General features: G+C 42.4%; 1 protein-coding gene across 2 annotated transcripts in view; it reads left to right on the forward strand.

The window, feature by feature from the left end:
- LOC149305099 (protein lin-28 homolog A-like) overlaps nucleotides 1–22,562 on the forward strand; it is a 40,942-nt gene extending 18,380 nt beyond the window's left edge. For both annotated transcript variants that reach the window (XM_089479302.1, XM_089479303.1), the window contains exons 3-4: nucleotides 18,472–18,656; nucleotides 22,346–22,562. In XM_089479302.1, coding sequence (XP_089335428.1) covers nucleotides 18,472–18,656; nucleotides 22,346–22,562 — 402 coding nt within the window. The remainder of the gene's footprint in view (nucleotides 1–18,471; nucleotides 18,657–22,345) is intronic.
- Nucleotides 22,563–24,186: the final 1,624 nt, after the last annotated feature.

Here is a 24,186-nt window from a genome sequence, read left to right on the forward strand (position 1 = left end):
CAGGATTGAAGGCCACCCTCTTCACTGGGGAGGAGATCATTTTGGAATGGATTTACCCTGACTCTTGTGACTACGATTTAAAAACATAATGCTTGGAGAACATTTCTCTCACTTTTTGAAGGCTTGCATTTCCAAGAATCTTCCATCCATCATGGGCCATGAACATGTCGGCTCAAGGTTTCTAGGAGCTGAAGTCCAAAAATGTATGGTTTCCAATTTACAGCAACCCTAAGATAAACCTCACAGGGTCTCCTTGGCAAGTTTCATCACAGGAGGTTTGCCATTGCCATCATGCGAGGCTGAGAGACTGTCCCTTGCCTATGGTTTTCCATAGCTGAGCAGAGTTTGAAACTCGCTCTCCACAGTCACAGTCCAATGCTCAAAACATTGCACCACAAAGCCTCTTTCTTAGCAGCAAGTGAGTTGTCTAAAACCTGTAAGAATTAAAAACTCTTTGCCTTGGGGCAGAAGTACAAGGAAGAGGCCAATGTGGCTTCCTTTGAAAGGGAATTCCAGTTACTGGAAAAGCCCTCTCTCTTATCTTAACCAAATGGCATATGTGAGGGTTTGGGACAAAGAAAAGAAGCTTCCCACAAGGTCTTAAAAAGTCAGATGGTTTTATATATGGAGATTCAGATAACCTAAATGCAAGTAGTATGGGACTAAATATTTTCCTGACATATCCTCTTTGTGATCTCCCAAGTCTGTGTTGCACAGTAAAAGAACATTCAGAATATTTTATTAAACATAGAAAGACATACAGAAAAAAATACATCAACATCAATGTACACTTGTATATAATTAAGACATACATAAAAATATGAAAAAAGAAAGTAAATTACATAAAGAATCTTTAGTTAACATATACTTAAAACATATATTTGCTGTACTAATATTTACTATGATACTATACTTGTATTGTCTCAATTACCCTTGAAGGATTGGTACCTTCATTTCTTTCCCCCTCTATTAAAATAGTGCCAATCTGTTCCTTTCTATCCAAAGATCCCTTACCTTACCCATAGATGGGACTCATTGAAGACCCTGGTCTCTTTGTTGAATGGGCCAAACCTATAGGGCCACATCATCTCTACTGATCCTGTACTCTTGAGGTCTGCACCAGAGACTCCTTTTCCCCCTTTATAAAGGGGTTTGGGGGGAATGATGTGCATGGACATTTTTATAATCTGAAGATCCAGAGCCAAACATGGAGGCTTCAGCTGTTTTTGCCTCTGCCCTTGCCATTACGGCTTTGCCACTACTGCTTGCACCACCTTTGTTGCTGGTTCACAGAGCAAATAAGGCAGGATTGGGGAAGGAAAGGTAGCATGAAGCAGATGCTGGCTCGGAGTTGGACTTTGGTGGAGGCATGAGTTGAAACACAACCACAAGATCAAGTCGTCCCCAGGTTCGGTGTGCTGTGCTGATTAATGCAGCTTTCTAGAATGGCAAGGACTCTGCCAGGAGTGGTGAGGTGTGGGTGCCAATTTGCCAACCTTCAACCTGAACCAGTTGCCCTACTGAAGGCCAACTCTATCTCCAGACCTTGGCATGGGCCCACTTCTGGTCTATGTGCATGGGCTATTCTTGGTGCTTTTTATCTCGCTGTGAGCTTAGTAGCCTAATTCAGCACGAGGATTTTGTCTTGACCTAAATAATTTCCTCAACTGATGGCTTGTTATTGTGTGCTGTTGTTTCTGACTTATGGTGACCCTAAGGCAAACCTGTCACGGGTTTTCTAGGGCTGAGAGTATGTGACTTGCCCAAGGGCACCCAGTGGGTTTCCATGACCTAGCAGAGAATCAAACACTGGTCTCAAGGGTCATAGTTGATGCTCAAAACCACTGCACCACACTGGCTCTATGTCCAATAAAACTCCCAATAAAGAAAAATAAATTAAATAAAGACTAATTCGTAACAGAAGAAGAGGATGGACACTGAAGCCCAATATTTATTCTAGATCCAGCTTCATAATGCCAATAAGATATTAAAATTTTTGGGACAAAGACATAACCAAGTGACGTAACAAAATTACTTCAGGGGTATGATGAAACAGAATGAAACAAAAGTTAATGTGTAACAGGTTCTAGATGTTTTAAACATTACATTGAAAGTGATTTTAGTGGTACGTTGAAAGGAGCTCCCCAAGTTTTATATGCCATTACTTTAATAAATCATGAGGTGGTCTTACTGCTTTTAAGTAACAAGCGCTGAATCAGACGTCACAAAGAGCTGCTTTAAAGGACTGGAACAAGTAACAGGGTTTTATTTTTCAAATCATTAGAATTAATATTAGGAACAGATGAATTTTGAAAAGTAGGAATTGTACTGCATGTTTTCTATGCAAAAGCAATATTTTTGTGCAGGAATAAAAGTATTTTAAGTATTTTTGTGCAGGAATTAAATCACAGTATTCAGTGATCCAGAAGTAAATTTTAAGTTCAGGTGCTCATGTAAAAGTTCCCACTGCGAAATTCCAACAAGAGTTGAAAAATACTGGTTGCCATGTTGATCTGTGACAATAAAGCTGCAGGTCAGGTCTTTTGCAAAACGAAAGGGTCTTAATGGCCCGTTGAAGACCAAACCATCCCAAAATATTGTGCAGGATGCATAATTTTGAGGATAACTCACCAGAGTATATTGTTCTTGCTAAGGTTACAGCTGTGCTCAGAGGGCACAGGAAAAAAAAATAGGAAAAGAGATTACCACTTTTGGTCAAAAGTGTTTTGACCAAGAAAGCTCTGGATCAGCTACATCACTGGCGCTCAAATCCCAAGGATGCTGTATACATTGTGGTGGATTGGGGAGGATTATTACTGCCCGAGTTTTCTAAACAGCATGGCCAATAGCCATGATGGGTGGAGGAGTCTGGGGCCTGTTACAGACTGCCAGAATAAAGCTGCTTCGAGTCTCTTTGGAGGTATGCTATTTAAATGATGCATGGGTCCTAAGAGTCCAGAGGTCACGCCAAAGCCACACTCCATTCCTAAGCACTGGAGTGCAGCTTTGGTGCAGCTTCCGGATTCTTTGGACCCATGCATCATTTAAATAGCATACCTCCAAAGAGACTCGAAGCAGCTTTATTCTGGCAGTCTGTAACAGGCCTGGGAGTGTTTTCTGAACATGTAGCTTTCTTAAACTCAGTCCTTGTTGCATGGCTCTTACCTTCTCTTTCACCTTTTCCCTGTTGCCTTTAGGAGTGAGGTAGGCATCACATCCTTGGCCCAACAGGTGCGGCTCCAGGTGTTGCAAGATATATGGCAGGAAAGCTGTGTTGATATAATCTAGGAATGTCTGGGATGTTCATGGGCACCATTGTAGCTGTTTCCCCCTCCATTGTATCTGGAAGTTGTGATTGAAGCTCTGCAAGGAACTCTTGTTTTCATGACCAATCTCATTTCATCTAAATCTGATAACCAATGTTGTGAGTTTTCCAGAAAAAGCAGAGCAGCTCTTGTTGTTGTTGTGTGCCTTCACGTTGTTTCTGATTTATGGCGAACCTATCATGGGGTTTTCTTGGCAAGATTTGTTCCGAGGAGGTTTGCCATTATTTTCCCCTGAGGCTGAGAGCATGGGACTTGCCAAAAGTCACCCAATGGGTTTCATAGCTGAGTGGTAAGTTGAACCCTGGTCTCCAGAGTCATAATCCAACGCTCACATCTACAGTCACCAACATCACACTACACTGTTACAGCGCTATTCTTCCACTAACTGCTATGGCTGCCTCCAGTGTAATACTGGAGTTTGCAGTTCAGGGGAAGGCATTCAGAATTCTCAGTCAGAAAGCTCTTAAGCCTCACTGAAGTACAAATCCCAGGATTCCACAAGAAGCAGCCATAGCAGAAAAGTGGAATACTAGTGCTAGAACAGTGTAGTGTGATACTGTGGAGTAAAGAAGCTCTTCCTAATGTTCAGGCAGAATCGCTTTTCTTATCATTTGAATCCATTGGATTATATTCCAGTCTCCAGAGCAGCAGAAAACATACTTCCATTTTCTACTTCACCAGAGGCTATCCTCAGGCCTCAGGTTTTGCTCCAGAAACACTGGTAATGCTAGTTTCAGGGTATTGGTTATATGTAACCAATTTGAAGTCCCACCAAGAGCCCCAAAGCCCTTACACCTTGTCAAATTATATATATATATAACCTATAACTTTATATATATAATTACATATAATATATAATAATTATATATATAATTTGACAAGGTGTAAGGGCTTTGGGGTCTTGGTGGAAGGCTTCAGAAGGAGCAATAGGGGGTCTTGTCTGCAAGCCCACACACAGATCACACTTTCTTCCATTCAGTCTAGATTAGAAAACTCCTTTGTCCTTTGATGTTTTGGCAACATCGTAGTCTTTGGAGATCCCACATAGGACAGTGTGGCCTTGTCAGCTGAAGGTACTAGTCTGTTTTGAGGCTAGAAGCCTCTGTTTCCATGCTGACCATGAAAGAATGAGAATCCTCTCCTTCAACAGCTGGTGCAGAACCACCAGCTACTACCTCTTAACAAGCAAAAATAGTCTTCCGCTGAGCAGATTGATGGAGGATGGTGCAACGCAGATATAATTTGGGAGCTGGGGGATGAGACTGCAGCATCTTAGCTCTCCTAGGGCAATATAAAGTTGGCTGGAAGTAAATAGATGAGACAAGAGAGTGACAGGAAGCAATGAGGCACAAAGGAATTGAATAAATGTGGGCAATCAGAGGAGTTCCTTGGGTTTTAAACAGTGCCAGATTGAAAGTGTGGAGGGCTTTGAATCCCACAAATCTTTAGGTAGATTTTGTTTTGTTTGATTGTTTCATTGGTATCCCACCTTTGCTCCAAGAGACCTCAAGACTACATAAGTGGTTCTATAGCTCCGTACTTCTCCTTGCCCCACTTTGTCTCCACAATAATTCTGTAAGGCCAGTTAACAGCAAACATGTTTAAAAATGTATTTAATTTATAGCCTGTGTTTTACTGACATGGAATACAATGCAGAAATTAAAACACATAAATTAAAACAACATGTTCCTAAAAACCTGGTGGTAATTAAAAAACACACAGAAAGAACAGTTAAATAAGCTGTGAAACACTACAATTTAAAACTTTATAAGATAATTTTTAAAATAACAGTAAGAGTGATTATCACTGGAAATTATACTTAATCCCCTGCCTTGGTTTCTGAAGTTTCATCATACATTACACATGAAGTTTCAGACCTGTCTCTGTAGCCTAAGGATGAGAAGCCCATGTGTGCGTTTTAATGAAATGAAATATGAGACTTTCAGGATGCATGTGCTTCTGCACAATTATCTGAAAATGCAGCCTTCCTAAATCTTGCATTTTGGAAATATGCACATGTTTATCTATATTCTTGGGCTCTACCTGGCCTTCTGCGAATTGATATTAGGTTTAGCCGATGTTCTGAAAGGGCTGTTGTTTTTCTAGTGTCCTGTCAAACTGGCAGAGCCAGAAAGCACTTCCAACACTGGCCAGAATAAACAAAGACACTGACATCCCATTCCTAAACACATCAGGTAGAAATAAATTCCAGGGTATAATTGCAGATAAAGGAAATGGAAAGAGAAATGCTTGACCCTACGTGCAAAAAGACAAGGATATCAATCAAGTCTGCCACTCTTTGCCCAGCTTTCTATATCTCTCTAAATGGGATCTGCTGGGATTTTAAAAAGGAGCCTACGTAACTATTATATCAGATCAAAAAAGGTTTCACATGTCAGCAGACTCCAACTGGTGCTTTTCTAGCCTTAAAAAGCCCTTAAGATCACAACACAAATGAGAACATTTTTCTTTATATATTTACTTTTTAAGCAACTAGGCTTCATCTGAGAAGCTTGTCACCCTCACAAGGGTACAGCTTTGGAAGGGGACAAAATGTGGGCATTGTCTTCCAAAAACAAATTTTGCCGCCTCAAATTTTCCTTCCCAAATTTCTAGCATTGTAGAAAACGAGACACTGAAAACTATTAATGCCTAGAACTTTCATATTGCTGGGTTTGTGCTCCCTTAATAACTCTGCCTGCCCCATTTCTTTGGGTGCATGAACTGTCTTTTTAAATGCTCAATTCAAGTTTCAAAGGTGGTATATGTGGTTTTCATCTTCCCCGCTTTATCCTTTACAACGACCCTGTGATGTAGCTCAGGCTGGAAGGAGTTGTCCTCAAATCACCCCAGTGAGTTTCATGATTCAGTGAGGTCCTGAACTGATACAGGTTGAGTCTCCCTTATTTGAAATGCTTGGGACTAGAAGTGTTTTGGAATTTGGATCCATTTATTTGTTTGGACTTGAATTCCTGTCTTTGCATATACATACGTAATGATATATCGTGGAGACGGGACCCAAGATTAAACACAACATTCATTTATGTTTCATATACACCTTTTACACATAGCCTGAAGGTAATTCTATATATTTTAAATAATTTTCTACTTGAAACAAAGTTTGTGTACGCTGAACCATCAGAAAGCAAAGGTGTCATCCACCCATGAAAATAGTTTTTGGTTTTGGAGGATTTCAAAATTCCGGATAAGGGAGACTCAATCTGTAACCATATATATAGGATAGCAGTTGAACTAGCCTCATTGATATACTTGATACAATGATGTGTGTGTATATACATACATATATACATACATACACATACATACATACAGTGGGTCCTTGATATCCACTGATGTTTGGTTCCAGGATCCCCCCCCCCCCCCCCATGAATATAAAAATCTGTGGATGCTCAAGTCCCATTAAATACAATGGCATAGTGGAATGGTGCTCCTAGTATAAAATGTCAACATTCAAGCTGAGCTGTGGATAGTTGAATCTGTGGATAAAAAAATCTGTAGATAAGTGGCTCCAGTGTATACACACACGGTCGTACTTTGGACTCATCATGAGAAAGCATGACTTATTAGAAAAGACAGTAATGCTAGGAAAGATGGAGGGGACTAGCAAGAAAGGATGACCACATGCTAGATCAGTGATGGTGAACCTTTTAGAGGCCGAGTGCCCAAACTGCAACCCAAAACCCACTTATTTATTGCAAAGTGCCATCTCCCTCTGGCTTTTTAGTAACAAACTCTAGCAAACTCTGTGCTGGGGCGACAGCACATGTGCTCACAGAGTGGGCTCTGAGTGCCACCTCTGGCACACGTGCCATAGGTTCGCCATGACTGTGCTAGATGAATACATTCTATTAGTGAGGTCACAGGTCTGAATTTACAGGACCTAATCAGAGCAGTGGAGGACAAAGGTCTTGGAAATGTCTTATCCATAGGGTCGCCACGAGTTGGGATCCACTTGAAGGTGGTTAACAACAAACAATATTCATAGTGTTTTGTGGGTTTTTCAGACTCTGTGGCCATGTTCTGGAAGAGTATATTCCTGATGTTTCACCAGCATCTGTGGCTGGCGTCTTCAAATACCAACCACATATGCTGGTGAAACGTCAGGAATAAATTCTTCCAGGACACGGCCATACAGCTCGAAAAACCCATAAAAAACTATGGGTTCTGGCCGTGAAAGCCTTCGACGTCACATTAAACAATATGCACACACATCCCCATCTATGGTGCTAAACACTGACAACTAGCCACAGAGACTGGTGAAACTATGGTGCCAAACACTGACAACTCCATCGCTTGCCAGCTGAACAAGATGGCCAAACTGATGGGGAGAGTTGGGGCTTTTGCAGGGCCAAACATCCCTCCTCCTCCGAAATCTTAGGAACTCTTGGAATTTGGCCATCCCCGTGGACAGGGACAACGCTTTGTTCTCTATGCCCAGTCCTGGTGGCTCAAGCAGCATCCCTCCCCTTTGCCCCCATTGCATGCAGAATCTCTGTGCCTCTCTCTGCTCCTGGGTTTGCCTTTGTTTTATTCCTTTTTGGGGAAGAAGGAGGTGGGGGTGGAAGTGTTTTTGGAGAAGGCCTGGGAATTTTCTGGCTTTGTGTGTGGTGTGTGGGGATGGGGCTTTTGGGCCTCTTCCTTTCAGAAGCAAAGGGGTGGGATGGGGAGGGGGGGCTATTTGACTAATTCAATGGGCTTCAGTTTGATTACCTATCTGATAACAGAGGAATTTGAACAATGTGTGTGTTTTGGGAAGGAGGGGAGGGCTGGGGGGAAGGAGGGTTTGGGATGCTCTGAAGACCACCAGCTTCTTTTGCAGGTCACTTCAAAAGACCCAGGGCCAAAGTGGGGGGAGGAAGGGAGGCAAGCAAGCAGGGAGAGGGGAGCCTTCCTTGAGCTTTTCTCCCTCCTGTTCCCCAGAGGGAAAAGTGGATTGCTTTTTCCCCCCTCTTTGGTTGGTGTTGGTTGACCGATCTTCTCCAAATAAACAGAAGTATGCTGTTGGGAGCAGACAATATGCACAGTATCTGCTCCCGCCTGCCCATGTTTACCAGAGACGCATGAGAACGTGCGCTCTTCTCCTCCTCGCCACCTTCCTTAGATTTCTGACCCTATTTTTGCCATTTGGAAAGTGTCTTTTCAGCCCCATTCCCACTTACAGATAAATCAGTGTGCGATCCAAATTGATGGATCAATTTGACAGCGGAGCATGGTTCTCACTACATTTGCCCCGATCACATTTTCCCCTTCATAATAATCCACTTGTGGTTCCCATTCACAAATGAATCAATTCAAAATGATTCGGTTCCAGCCAGCTGAAGGGAGATTTGACTCTATTCCAATCTGCATGTGGTTCACACTTGCTTAGATTCGATTTATCGAAAAAGAAGCAGAAAAAATCAGCATCAAAAAGATGTGCATTAAATGGGTCTAGCGCATGGCTCCCTTAGTGATTTGGATTAAGCAGGAACCCAGGGTCATTTGAACTGGTTCAAACCAATTCATGATTTGATTTAAATGGTAGTGGGAATGAGGCCTTTGAAATCTCACATGTGGGCTCTAGGTCTTAAAAAAAGTTTCTACATCCTCTTTGGGTCTCTAGATATCCAGGCTCCAGTTTTGGGATTTATTTTAATTTTATTGATGTGTCCCATCCCGTCCCCCCCAAATGAACAAATGTGTCCTGGGGAACCTTTGAAACTTTACAAAATTCTTCTATTGTTCTTTTATGGAGTTTGCATAGAAGGCAGCTTAGAGAAATAATAATGGATCCATGTAAAAACATGTATTGGTCAAAACCTACAGAGAGTGATTACCTTAAAAAAATATATCCATTCAATAGACAAGAAATAGAAATAGTATCAAAGGCAAGAAAGTTTGCCCCCAGGACAAGTCAGCTGGCCTAAGAGGGTTTGAATCAAATTGCACTCCCATGAGTCATAATGCTTACTAGCCAAACCAAACCAAGATATTTTGATTTGTCAGTGAGAAAATCCTACAAGTGCCAAAGAAAAACCGACAAATGAAGAATGAAAATAAAGAAAGCACAATTAGTTGTCTTTTCATGACACCCCAAATCTGCTCCTTGAGGCCGTTGCCTCATCCTGGTTGCATTTGCACTGCAGAATTAATCCAGTTTGATATCACTTTAACTGTCATGGTTCAATGTTACGGAATCCTGGGAGTTGTACATTTAAACAACAATTTATTGAGTAGCCCAAGGGCCGTTTCAAAATACTAGTAACATAATAAAAAACAGTATCACACAGCTATATATAAAATGTAAATATAGTGCACTAGGTGCAATAAATCTCCATACAATATAAATACATATGCATAACCTAAGCGTGCACCAGGACCAGAACATGCACTACTTGTATACAGCTTATATATATCTAAAAGATATACAACATGTGCTAAAGGATATACTAATGAACAGATAAAATAAAATAGTTAACAATTAAACAGTAATCTGTAAGATAGTTACCATAGGAAGTAAAACAGAATTAAAATTGGAATTGAAATGACATCACTTTAACTGTCATGGTTCAATGTTACGGAATCCTGGGAGTTGTAGTTTGTTGAGGCACCAGAGCTCTCGGACAGAAAACACTAAATGTCTCACAAAACTACACTTCCCAGAATTCCATAGCAAGTGGTGACAAACTGGATTATTCCTGCCGTGCGGATGCAGTCTTTGTCTAATGATTTGGGATTTGGGGTACAGCCAGCACTGTAATGCCTTTCACTAGCAACCTTTCCATGCAAATGTGCAGCTGCATAAGGGTGCTTGCTCAGCTCACCCTGATGTAATGGGTGAGGCCCAAAGGTGTTATACATGAGTTGAAAATGTGACCCAGAATCCTTTGCAATGTACAAGCAGATGTGGAAGGAAATCTGTAGAGATGGGAAGCTTGAAGATTGTTAGTCTAGCAACACCAAGCCACTGTTGGCTTGTATTTTTCCAGACCTTTTGTCGTCTGGTTTGGATTTGCTTTGCAGATAAATTGGAATATTTGTACCAATATTTGTCATATAAATGTAATTACAACTGAGAGAGGTGAACCAGGATCTTGGCGGCCTCAAAAATGGTGCTGTGGACTGCTTTTTGTCTACCTCTGATCTAAAGTTGTTAATACAGATTCTCTTTTTGTTATTCCCTCTATTTTGAATGCTTAGGAAGTGAGGGTTGTTGTTGTTTCTGTAACTAATACTAGCAGAAAATGACAAAGACTTGGAATAATGACCGCAGAGGATTTACATAAATTCCACCTAGATAACAGGGAGATGGAAATAAGTTAAAGATTTCCCATACCTTGAATCAATCATTGATTAGAACAGAGCCTGCAGTCAAGAAACCAAAAGACTAGGACCGGGAAGGGCAGCTATGAAAGAACTAGACAAGATCCTAAAGTGCAAAGATATAAAGTTGAACACTAAACTAAGAATAGTCCAAGCCACTGTATTTCCCATCGCCATGTATGGATGTGAGAGATGGACAGTGAAAGAAGCAGATAGAAAGAAAATCAACTCATTTGAGATTTGTTGCTGGAGAAGTGTGCTGAGGATACTGTGGATAGGCAGAAAGTCAAACAAATCGGCCCTAGAGCAGATCAGGCCTGAAATCTCCCTAGAAGCCAAGATGATCACACTGAGGCTGTTGTACTTTGGGAACATAGTGAGAACATGACAATAATGCTTGGAAAAGTGGAAGGTAGCAGGAAAAGAGGAATTACACATATTAGATGAATAAATTCTATCAAGGGCTGCATCCGCACTGCAGAAATTATCTAGTTTGACGCCACTTTAACTCCCATGGTTTGATATTATGAAATTTTGGGAACTGAAGTTTATTCTGCACTAGAGCTCTCGGACAGAGAAGACTAAATGTCTCACAAAACTACAATTCCCAGAATTCCATAGCACTGAGCCATGGCAGGTAAAGTATACTCATCCCTCCACATTTGCTGGGGTAGGGGCACAGGACCCTTGTGAATGTAGAAAAACCACAAATAACAAAAGCACTATGTTTTTACCTGAGACAACGCCTGTTTAGGAATCTCTAGGTTCTCCAGTGCAACTCTGTGGTCAACATCTGCCAGACATTGACCACAGACTTGCGCTGCAGCAGCAAAAATGCCTAGTGGAGGGTTCTCTCTAAGAATCTCTTAAGACCTTCAGTGCGACTTTTGGTTAACGTTGACAATAGAGTTGTGCTGGAGGACCTAGGTATTCCTAGAGAGAACATATTAATAAAATCTGTGAATAATCAAATCTGCAAAATGAAAGCTGCAAATGTGGAGGGACAAGTGTAGTAAACAATAATAATATTTGGGTGTATGGATTGTCTGAAATCCTGGATGAAAAGAATTTCATGTGGCAACATTTTGCATACAGAGTCTCACTTCCAGTGCTTCCATGTCAGTGGCATAGCGAATCCAGTTTAAAGCTGTCCACACTATCCAAAATACTAATTTAGGATAAGTTTAGCATGTTGGAAAGCTATTTTAAAGATGGACTAAAGCCTGGAGTCTATTCACCACCCCAATGACATAGAAGCTCCCAGGGCCCACTTCTAATATAGATCCCCAGAGTAACAGATAGGGTTATCACATTTTTCAATGGCAACTTGTGTTTAATTTTAAGTTTCTGTTGGAGAGCTTAGATAAGCAGATCCGTTGGCTTAGGTAGGCATGTCTGGAGCCATCCTTCAGGATGTAGCTACTGTCCAGACTTCCAGCTTTGCTTATGGTTAGATCCCACATTGCTGCATCCTATACATGAATGACAGATAGATGTCCCGAACTGGGGGGAAGGGGTCTTTTCTCACAAAAGATCAAAATCTTCCTCCTAGCTTCACTATGGGAAAGCAGCTGTGGCCGTGGGTGAAATCTATTACGTTGGAGTTGAAAATCATTTCATTGAACACCATGGATTGACATCAAAGGCGGGCGTGTTGAGCCCCACCAGTCTCTCAATCTATGCTAAAACAATGGACAGATATGCCAATCTCCAGCAAAGATGATCCATCTCTGGCGCTGCAACGTGTTGAAGATTTACCCCACTTGTGAATAGAGCTGAACGCTCTTTCTTCAAGGAGATAAGATAAAAGGTTTTGCTCTATTTTCTAAATAAGCCGGTTGCCAAGAGAACTAAGAATCACCTATTTGGTGACAGACAGAGTAAAAATGTGTGACTTAACAGAGGTTGGGTGCTTGTCTTCAATGAGAAAATTATTTCAAAAGCATTGATCGTGAACACAGCTGAGAAAGTTACTTTTAAGAAAGAAGCTAAAGGCCCTATTCCCACTTACACATAAATCGGTGTGTGTTCCGAATCGATGGATTGATTCGACATCGAATCAGGGACGTTGCCAGGGTTTTAGGAAGGGGGGGTCCAGACTAAGTGCCGGCATTATATTGGGGCTTGGGTGTGGTGGCGCAGCAGCACATACCATTCATTTTTCTAGTGGAAGGGGGGTCCGGACCCCAAGAACCCCCCCCCCCTTGGCTACGTCCCTGATCGAATCGTGGTTTGCACTACACTTGCCCCGATCTCATTTTCTGCCACCAAAATAATCCACTTGTGGTTCCCATTCACGAATGAATCGATTCAAAATGATTTGGTTCCAGCTGGCCAAAGGGGAAATTTGAATCGATTCCAGTCTGCTTGTGGTTCACACTTGTGCAGAATTGATTTATCGAGAAAGAAGCGGGGAAAAATCAGCATCAAAAAGACATGGGTTAAATGGGTCTAGAGCATGCCCCCCCTTGGAATCGCTTCAGTGATTTGGATTAAGTGGGAACCAGGGTCATTTAAACTGGTTCAAACCGATTCACGATCTGATTTAAAAGGTAGTGGGAATGAGGCCAAAGAGTTCTGGAGCAGACCTTGTTCTTAGATGGGACGATTACTTCAGGCAATAAGACTTTTGTAGTGGGGAATTGCACCCCTCCATCCCAACTATCTCACCCCTATGGTTAGCAGGACAGTGAACCCACTTTGGATTTTAGTTAGAACTTGAAAGGTGATAGCCAATGTCCCAAACCAGTTTTGCAGATTGGGATGAGCACCTTGGATAGCTCCTTTGAAGTTCGGACTTGAACCTGGAGTGGATCCAGCACTCCGCACTGGCATGGATGCCAACATCTGACAGTACCTTATATGGTAGGCAAACTAGAACCCCCAGTCTACAGAATCAAATAGGACTTGGGCAGTAATCCTTGGTTACTTTTTGTTTTGTTTTTATTCGGCATTGCAGAATATTTTTATTCTAAGCCATTTTGAGTAATAGAAAAAACATATTAATTTAATCTGTGTACACGTGTTTCAAACCTGTTCTTGTTTCCATCTGTGAAACAGTTTTGTAACTGTGAAGTTGAAGGCTTTCATGGCTGGCATCCGTAGTTTTTTTGTGAGTTTTTCAGGCTATGGCGGCCATGTTCTAGACGAGTTTATTCCTGATGTTTCGCCAGCATCTGTGGCTGGCATCTTCAGAGAGAGAATGTTTAGTAACTATCTAAATCTAACCAAGTTAGGGAAGTTATTTTTTTTTTTACAGTTCATCCTCCTTCCTTGTTATGATTTAAAAAGTAATTTATTGTTGCAACTCACTGGAGGGCTTACAGATGCAAATGCATATGCTACAACATTTTTTACAGTCTCAAAAGTGCTCAAAGAACCCTTTGCAAATGTAATTTGAGTTGTTTCCCATTACTTTTTGCTTTTTTGGTGAGAGGGAACTTGGGATTGCTAAAAGACTGGCATGACATTTGAATAAAATCTTGTCCAGATGCCTCTAAAATGCTCTTAATAGTTTTTAAAATGACCAATAGTGAGAAAACCTTCCATATTTAAGTGGCATTGTTCCCATTCCTTGCATTTATTTTGAAATATAATTTCGTTCTGGCCTCCTTTCAACAACCCAGCAGTTCCTATAACTTGTTACTTTTAATTTTTCAGATCCTGCTTAAAGAATTTGTGCAGGAAATGAGACTTCAGTCTCCGGTTTAAGACAGCAAGGTCATACACGCATTTTGTCAAAAGCTTGCAAAATAATGTCTTATTATTTTAATGCGAGCGGGACTCTTTTCCTATAGAACGCCATCCCAAAAAGGAGCTGGGGAAGGGGGCTGTGTGTTGCCAAGTGCTCCAGGGACGACAACTAACAAGAACAACAAAAGCTCATTGATCCATTTTTATTGCTGAGAAATGGAGGGCAACGCGAAGGGGAGAAGCGTTAGGGAATAGTCCTTGGAGACTTGATCCGAGCCCTCTGCAGATGTTAAAAGTATGACAGTTCAATCGAGACTTTCAATGAAGCTGATTGAGTTTTAATTAGTTGAAGTGTGTGCATGCATGCATGCTTGTGTGTATGTGAGCGAGAGAACGCATGCGCATGGGTGCATGCTGTTTTGCAAATGCACCATAATACAGAATACTGAGTTAGTACTGTATTGATGCCAGTGGTCTAAATCCAATTGCGAGTCCCAATTAGAGCAGATGCATCAAATCAGTGGGAATTAAAGACATCAACACTTGGGCAAGTTCCATTGATTCAGTTGGGCCTACTCTGAGACTCGCTTGGATTGAACCTCTAGAGAGTAAATTGGAACGAAAGCTGACACGCAAATCCTTTAACACACACACTTGCACACATCTATTCCTGCTCAGGTTTTGGTCTAATTTAACAAGGAAGAGTGCTTGTTTATTACTTTTTAAAACAACTGGAAGTTGAAAAGGCTTGCTTCCAACCCTGCAGAGTATCTTGAGAGCAGATTGCAATCTACTTCTTGCTTGCCCTGTCTAACTCTTCACACAAACAATATGGGAGTTCACCTCTGCATGTATTACAGTGGTGTAATGGGAGGATGATGGAAATTACTGCATTTTCTAGCACTGCAAATTTCTAGCATTGCAACAACATAAAACTTCAGGTGAGCATTTAGAAACACAGTTTAGGCATCTAAAGAAAAGGGACAGGCAAAGCAGCCAAGGGAATGCAAGCACAGCAAATACAAGAGGTCTAGGCCTGAACAATTTTCAGTGTCACTCTATGTACGATGCTAGAAATTTGGGGACTGAGATGGAGACAATTCTTATTTGGTGGGGCAATGCCCATATTCCTCCCCCCTAGCTATACCCATGCATGTGTATCCTTTGGTTTTTCCTTGAAACATATTCTGGGGTCACCATGTTGACCATATATCACAAAGTACTATAACATTCAAAAATCCACAAACAGTGATACCTTTATGGGACCAACCAAAATGCACAAAATACACGATGCTAGCTTTCAAAGCTCCTTTGGCTTCTTCATCAGCGATGAAGCTGTCTAGTAAGCTGCCTTGAATCCTGAACTGGGGAAAAAGAGGGAGGACTATGATGAAGAATAACAACAACCACAACAAATATCACCACCATAATACGGACTGGATTTGTTTTCTGGACGACACAAATGTCCTTGCATTTGGATGTTACTGGGTAGCCAGTGGTCTAAATCCAGTATGCACAGGACAAGCATATTTTGGACTACAGCTCCCAGAATCCACTAGCCATGCCATCTGTGGAATGCTAGGAACTGTAGTGCAAAACATAGCCCTCCCATATTGTGACCATTGTTGATTTGCAGGTTTTCCTTCTGGCAAGATTTTGTTGTGAAAGCTGTTAGAATTTCTCAAGGAGCTCAGGTTTTATCTGTTCATAAGGTCATAGAAAACACTCCTATACTGAATTAGATCGCTGATTTACTTGGTCCAGTGTGATTGGTTGATGACCACTCCCTAGGTTTTGAAGCAGGGTACTTTCCTACCTTTGCTTGGAGATTCAATGGATTGAACCTGAAATCTTCTGCATGCAAGTGCTCAGCAACTGAGCTGCATCCTTGGGCTACAGGCTTGTTGAGGCCTGCAGACAAGGTGCTTGGTCATCTTTTACCCCTTGATCCTCTGGGTTTATTACATCTAATAGGAAGGGGATATCCATCTGTGTCCAGGAGATTGTAAATTCCCCTTTGAAAGATGGGGCAGTACCAGCCACGTTCGTTGTTTTAACTGCTATCAAGTCAACTTTGACTTATGGGGACTGTATAAATGAGAAAACTCCAAGTCACCCTATCATCAACAGTTTTGCTTAGGTCTTCCACAAAAAGTTGTGGATTCCTTGCTTGTCTATCAATTGGGAATGTAGTCTTCCTCTTTTCCTACTGCCTTCTACCTTACCAAGCATTATTATATTTTCTAGTCTCAGTTTATTCAGTTTGGCATCTAGAGAGAGTTCAGGCTTTATTAGCTCAAAAACTAATTATTTGTCATCTTAGCAGTCCACAGTAGTAATATGGTGTCATCTGCATAACCTATATTGTTGATATCCCTTCTTTCAATTTTTACACCTTCCTCTGAGTCTAATCCTGCTTTATGTATGCTATGTTCAATCTACATGCTAAACAAATACGTATACAAAATGCAGTCTTGCCTGACCCTCTTGCCAATTGGAAACCATTCACTTTCTCTGGATTAGGTCTTGAAAACTGGCACCATAATTCAGTGGTTCTTAGAGGCTGATTCCAGCCAGTGGTGCTGGCAGAATGTTATGTGGCATTTTAAAACTATAATTCCATTTTAATTTTAATTTTGTTACAATAGAAGTGCACAGATTTTTAATTCACATGCTTAGGGGTTTATGTCTACAGTTGGCCCTTCTTATACACGGATTTTTTTAGACATTGATTCAAGCATCCACAGTTTGAAAATGTTCAAAAAAAGTAAACATTTCAAATATCAAACCTTGATTTTCCATTTCTTATAACAGACACCATTTTGTTTTGTCATTGTATTTAATGGGACTTGAGCATCCATGGATCTTGTTATACATGGGGGATCTTGGAACCAAACCCCAGCGTATAACAAGGGTCCACTGTATATGCATACCTTCTACCTGTCACAATTTGGCAGAAACAATCCCAATTAATTTTCTGACCTTTCTTACCTTGATCGGTTGCTGCAACTGGCCAAGACTTTCTAAGGGATCTATGTTACTTAGTTCTCTCATTCCTTCCCAGTCACCCCAGTGTGGTGCTAGTGCTTACCCTCCACTCTGCTTTGCATCCACCTTCTTCCTAGAAGCATGTTGTTGTTGTGTGCCTTTATTTCTGACTCATGGCAACCCTAACGCAAGCCTGTCATCCAATTTTCTATGGCTGAGAGTATATGCCTTGCCCAAGATCACCCCATGGGTTTCCATAGCCAAGCAAGGAATTGAACCATGGTTTCTAGAGTCATAGAAGATTTTCATACCAGTGCTTACTTGTGGAGTAAGCGCTGGTAAAACGCTGGTAAACGTTTAGGAAGCGCATGCATCTAAAAGCCTAATACACTTCCTAAACATCAGGGAATTGTCCAGTTGCCTCCAGCGTCCCTGATTTGTTTGGGAAGCAGCCATTTCCTATGAACACAAAGCTTCTCTTCATAGGAAATTGTTGCTCCCTGAAAGATTCAGGGCCTGTGAAGGTGAGCGGACGATTCCCTGATGTTTAGAAAGCGTGTCAGGCTTTCAGACACATGCACTTCCTAAGCGTTTTACCTGCGGTAAAGCGCTGATATGAAAATCTTCACAGTCCAGTGCTCAAACCACTACATGCTGGCTTCTCTAGAAGCTAGTAGCCTAGATAAAAGGTTCCTCGCCCCATCTCCGTAGGTAAGTGAGAAGGAATAATCCCCTCATTTCACCTTGATGTGGGAACAGCCCCGTAATTAAGATTTCTGTCTTTAATTTCCAAATATCCCCCTGCTTCCAATAAGCTGTGAGCAACTGCAGTTAGTGAGTAATGCATAACTCTTAATAACATCACCAAGAATGGTCCCTAGGTATCAGGTTTTGGTTTAGAAATCTCGGGTTTCTGGGATGATCCTGAGCTGGCAGCCCTACTTGTGAGGTAGATCAGGCTGAGAGAGAGTGGTCCAAATGGATCCAAAAGGAGTGTAACCCTTAACTTGGTTCTAGCAGGGCTGGAGTGGTGTATAGCTGGCTGTTGTAGCTTCCTGTGAGAGTTCTGCCTTGTTGGCATTCTTTGTAACCTTCACTGTAGCTAACTTCTTCTCTTCTCTTTTTCTTTTCTGGGCTCCAGAGCAAGCTCCACATGGAAGGCTTTCGCAGCCTGAAAGAAGGAGAAGCCGTTGAATTCACTTTCAAGAAATCCTCCAAAGGTCTAGAGTCCATCAGAGTCACTGGCCCAGGAGGAGTGTTCTGCATTGGCAGCGAGAGGAGACCGAAAGGGAAAAACCTCCAGAAACGCAGGTCAAAAGGAGATAGGTAAGGCCACGTTCATACATAAATAATAAATAAATAATAAAAGTTTTATTTCTATCCCGCCTTTCCAGGGATCAAGGCGGCATACAATAATGGGATATATCATCCCAATAACAAATAAAATACAATAACAGATAAAATGCAATAAAAACAGTTACAATATCAGCTTAAAAACAACAATACACAATAGCATTTACAAACATCCAAGCTAGCAATGGGGGAGGGGAACATAATAGGGCTATTGAGGGTAAGCCTGTTTGAACAAATACATTTTCAGCCCTTTTTTAAATTGGGCTAGGGAGGGGGTCGAGCGGAGCTCGTCGGGGATCAAGTTCCAGAGCTTAGGGGCCGCTATTGAGAAGGCCCTTTGCGTGGTGACAGCTCGTCTCACATCTGGAACTTTTAAAAGATGTTTATCCCCAGATCTGAGAGTGCGGGGCAGATTATATGGAGAGAGGCGGTCCTCTAAGTACCCTGGGCCCAAGCCATTTAGGGCTTTATAGGTAACAACCAACACCTTGTATTGCGCCCGGAAGCGAATAGGCAGCCAATGGAGATCTTCAAGTACCGGTGTTATGTGGCTAGCCCTGGAAGATCCAGTGACCAGCCTTGCTGCCATGTTCTGAACCAACTGAAGCTTCCGGGTATGGTACAAGGGTTGCCCCATGTAGAGCGCGTTGCAGAAATCCAAACGAGAGGTTACCAGAGCATGTACTACAGTTTCAAGGTCCCCCCGGCCCAGGTAGGGTCGCAGCTGGCATATCAACCGAAGCTGATAGCAGGTACTCCTGACCGTCGCATCCACCTGAGATGTGAGGTGGAGCGACGAGTCCAAGAGCACCCCCAGACGGCGAACAGAGTCCTTCAGGGGAAGCGTGACCCCGTCAAGGACAGGTGGACAAACCTCCAAACCTGGACCTGGGGAACCTATCACAAGTACTTCCGTTTTCTCTGGATTCAGCCTGAGTCTGTTTTCCCTCATCCAGCCCATTACTGACTCCAGACAGGCATCTAGAGGAGAGATGCCATCCCTGGTCACTGCATCAGTCGGAGACACAGAGAAGACTATTTGGGTGTCATCAGCGTACTGATAACACCGCGCCCCGTGCCTCTTCTCTGACTTGAGGAAGCCTTTTTCACCATTGCTATAAGAGCTGGAAGTTTTGAAAGTTATAAAAAAGAAGGAAGTTAGACTCTTAGGTTGCCAAGTTAGCAGCCACAGGAAAGTGGTGATGAAGATCTCGACACCTTCATGGGGTGGTATGGAAAGAGCCGCCGGCTCAGACTGAACCTTGGAGAAGTTACTTTTTTGAATTCCAGCTGTCAGAATGATCCTATGCTGGTTGGGGAATGCGTAGAATGTTTCCAAGTTCTGGTCTGTCTAGCGAAGACTCTAGGCCAAGGCTAGCTTCAGGCAAAGAAAGGTCTTTCCCATTACTACTCCTCCCCTCTGAGACATTTGTGGTCCACACCCTCCTGCTGCATCCAGCTACCTGCCCCCCATCAATGTTTTGTCCCAAATAGGCCCAAGAGGTTTTTTTTTAACAGCAGGAAGTGACCTCAATGTCCTTCCTCTTTGTTTCTGTTTTTGAAAGGTTCTGCTGGGCATGAAATGCCCCCCCACCAAAAATAAAAACATGGTGAAAATGCTCCATAGCCCTAGAGACAATTTGAGAAAAAATATTGACTCCTGGGCTCCCCAAAAGACTCCTGCACTCCCCCAAACCGCCCTGTTCTTTACACACATTGCCCACTCCTGATTTAAATAAAGAAATTTAACCTGGGATCTTTATCATGAGAAACATGCCCCTGAGATGGTAGCCTTCTCTGAAGGTCCCTTGAGCACAGTGCCAGACACCAAATGTCCTCCTTCCATGGCACAGAATGGGCATCTGGGCATCTATGCGTGAACCACTGACTGCACTGTGATTGAATATTAGCAGTCTCGAAAGCTACCATCTTGCCCAGAGCTTAAAACCATGCGCTGAACAATTTGGAAGAGCATAAGCTCTTGTGTTGCATGGTGGCTCTTTGGGCCTGACTCCTCTGGATGGGGATGAGCTGGTAGTCTTTTCTTTGCCCAAGATGCTTCCTTCAACATTTTTTTTGAATGAGCAGCAGATGCAAATTTCGAGGGAAAGGGCAAAAAACTCAAAGTGAAAGGTCAGAGGTCAGAAACACCCGGGGCTGAATAGCATGGACCGATGCCCCCATTCTGTGAACATGTGTTTGCTGGATGGCGCCATGCCGCTGATGAGTGGGTTTTTTCCATAGTAAACTCCCCCTCCCTGCTCCTTCTGTGCTACTAGGTTGAGCAGCTCAGGGAATTGGGGGAGAGAGATGGAGTTTTCCAAATTTGGGGGGGGCATAGAACAATTCACTAAGTGAAATCATTTCTCTGTTATTCAATACTGTCTATTCTGACTTGAAGTGGCTCTTTGGGATTTTTAAAAACCTGCAGTCTTTTGTTACTTTGACTCCTTGGCAAGGTTGGAAGGATGGGTGCATCCAAAGATGTGCTTTATCCCAAATTATGGAATGGCCTGCCAGAGGAGATCCGGCATATTACCAACCTTGACGGTTTTAAAAAGGCTGTCAAGATGGATCTTTTTTGACAAGCCTACCCTGAATAATTGACTTTGTTGCCCCTCTGATATGGACCATCCTATTGACTACCCCATGATGTCCTGTTTCCTGTTTGTGATTGTTTTAATGGTTTTAACTATATTTATTATAGTTATTGTTACATTGTAATTATTATGTTGATTTAGTTTAAGGAGGGAGGGGATAGTGGGATTCATTTTATTGATTTGTATGGGTTTTTATTGATGTAAGCCACCTTGATCTTGTTGGGGAGGCGGGGCAGAAATAAATATTATTATTATTACTGAGAGATATTTGTGTATGGACGTCGACAAATGTCTTAAATAAGCCTTCTTCATTCTGGTGCCCATGAAATACATTTAACTAGGGTTCCATCAGCATGATTGGGGATTAGAGATGTAGTCCAGCGCATCTCTTGGGCCCCAGTTGAGAAAGACCCATCATAAACCCATCATCTTCAACACATCCATCCATCCCATCAGCTCTGGGATCTTAACTGGTTATTAACAGTGTAATGGCAGTGCAAGCTTGCCCTCTAGTGGTATTTATATTTACTTTTAATTTATTATATGCATGCCATGTACTCTTTAATATTTCTGTTTTCCCGGTTTGGGAGAAAATCAAAGTCTTGTGCAAACACTTGATTTCTGCTTGGCACTTAAAGGATCTCATTGGGTGACCTTGGGCAAGCCTCAAGGGAAGGCAACGGCAAACCACCTCTGAACAACTCTTGCCAGGAAAACCCCATGATAGGTTCATCTTAGGGTTGCCATAAGAAGGACATGACTTGAAGGCACACAACAACAACAACAAACTAAGGGGAGGGCTCCAAGGTCCACTCAGCTGTCTGTCTTTTTGTAAGTCAGTAAAACAATACCCAGCTTGTTGGGGGCAATTGGCTTTCACGTTGTACACCGCTTAGGGAGTGCTACTTCTCTGATAAGCCGTATAGAAATGCACTTGCTATCGCTATTGCTAACTTTCTCTTAGAGGTAAGATGGTTGGGTTGTCTCATGGCTTTTAAACAAACAGGCATAACTTCCTGCCTGTCCTCATTTTTTCTCCTTTTCCCATTTTTTCCTTCCCAGATGCTACAACTGTGGTGGCCTGGATCATCATGCCAAAGAATGCAAGCTCCCACCGCAACCAAAGAAATGCCACTTTTGCCAAAGCATTGCCCACATGGTGGCCAACTGCCCCATCAAAACGCAGCAGTCGCCCAGTTCTCAGGGAAAGCCCGCCGCCTACTTCCGGGAGGAGGACGAAATGCACAGCTCGCCCCTTCTTCCGGAAACTAGGGAATGATGTCAGGAAATCAATAGGGTTCAACCAGTTTTTGAACAGGCTTCAGGGCAGCAAGTCAGCAAAAAGGGGGAGCAGTGACCACCCTCTGCCTCCAGACTTAGGGAGGGCAGGCAGAGAGAAAGAGGGCAGCAGTTCTTACAGTGGGTAAAAAAGTTTAGAGGGAAACTGAATGTTCACACAGGCATCCTCCTCCAGAGGATCCTCAAGTGGATCCTCCCCCCCAAAAAAATGAGGGTCTAACAGCACCTTTCCTTTGTCCTCCAATCAAAGACCATTCAAAAACATATTTAAAAAACACAAAGCAACTGCGTCTATGTGTATGTTTTGACTTTTTAGCATAAAATAGTTAAGAGATAATTTCCTCTGGTCTTCCAACATTTTTTAAAAATAGCAGAGTTCTTTTTAAGAAATGCAAAGAGAGCAGGCTTTGCCCCCAATACCAATGCCCTTCATCACATGGCAACTCTCACCATCCCAGCCTGCAGGTCCTTTTGTTGGGGATGTTGGGAGTTGTAGTCAGGCATCTGGTGAAAACTGGAGATGGCTCCTGTACCTTTAATGGTTATCTAGAAGAGGGAATTTCGGCTGGTCTTTGTTATTTTGCCAAGTGACAAGCAACACCTGCTGAAACTCCCTCTTCTCCAGGAGCTGTCTCCACTTCCTTGTCTGGTACCCTTAAGGGTGTTCAATTGTGGGCAGGGAGCCTGCATAATTGTTTTATACTTATCCTTAGTTAAAATAATTTTTGAGGTTGAGCCATTATACCAACTGGTAGGAATGTCGTCCTCCCCAAGAGATTTCAAGGAAGGCCTTAGGGAGTGATGGGTGTTTTCCAGCCTCTGCCCTCAATTTCATCTATATTTCAGGCCTTTGAGAGAGAAGGCACAGGTAAGAGATACTGTGGCTTTTTCATTTCTTCATTAAGATCGGCCTGCCGGAAAGTCCCTCTCAATCCCTTGCTGGCGATTTAGACTGGGATTTGCTATTTCTGCACAGAAGGCTTGGAGCCTCAGGCTTTTGATGAAATGTTGGCCAATTATTGGGATGTAAAAGTGGGTTTTAAAACTATACATATCCTTCCAGCCAACATTTCTGTCCACAAGCTAGAGGCCTATAGTCCCTATCATAATATGCAAAGCAATGCCTTGCTTTGGCTTTGCCATGTTGCTTTCCAAGTGTACCTCTTAATATGATCACTCTTGAAAAACACACACACAGACGCACACAGGAATTTTGGCTTATTGTTGACTCTCCAGAAGTGTGATGGCAAATTTGGCTGATCGAGCACCGTATTCATTTTAAGCACAAGGGCGCCATAATTCAAGTCTTTCCTCTTTCAGTTTTACAAGCCCACTCATCAGGTAAAGAGCTGCTGCTCCCTTGCCCTGCCTGGCTTTTCTACCTCTGCCTTTAATTTATTTTGCTCCCGCGGACAGCTGGACTTGCCGTGCGAGATGTGCGAGTGCTCTGAAGCCACAAGGTAAAAAACCTGCACTACAACGTGCGTGTATGACGTATCTTTGGGTTCGTTTGCTTTTCTTGGTAAATGTTCATTGGTTGGTGTGTTAAATTTTTTTTTAAAGTATAAATATTCTGTTTTGTATTTTTGTATATTTTAATCTTT

The sequence above is a fragment of the Sceloporus occidentalis genome, unplaced genomic scaffold (assembly GCF_023333645.1).
Source record: "Sceloporus occidentalis isolate IW3139 unplaced genomic scaffold, rSceOcc1.0.p SCAF_13, whole genome shotgun sequence".
In the NCBI taxonomy this organism is placed as follows: domain Eukaryota; kingdom Metazoa; phylum Chordata; class Lepidosauria; order Squamata; family Phrynosomatidae; genus Sceloporus; species Sceloporus occidentalis.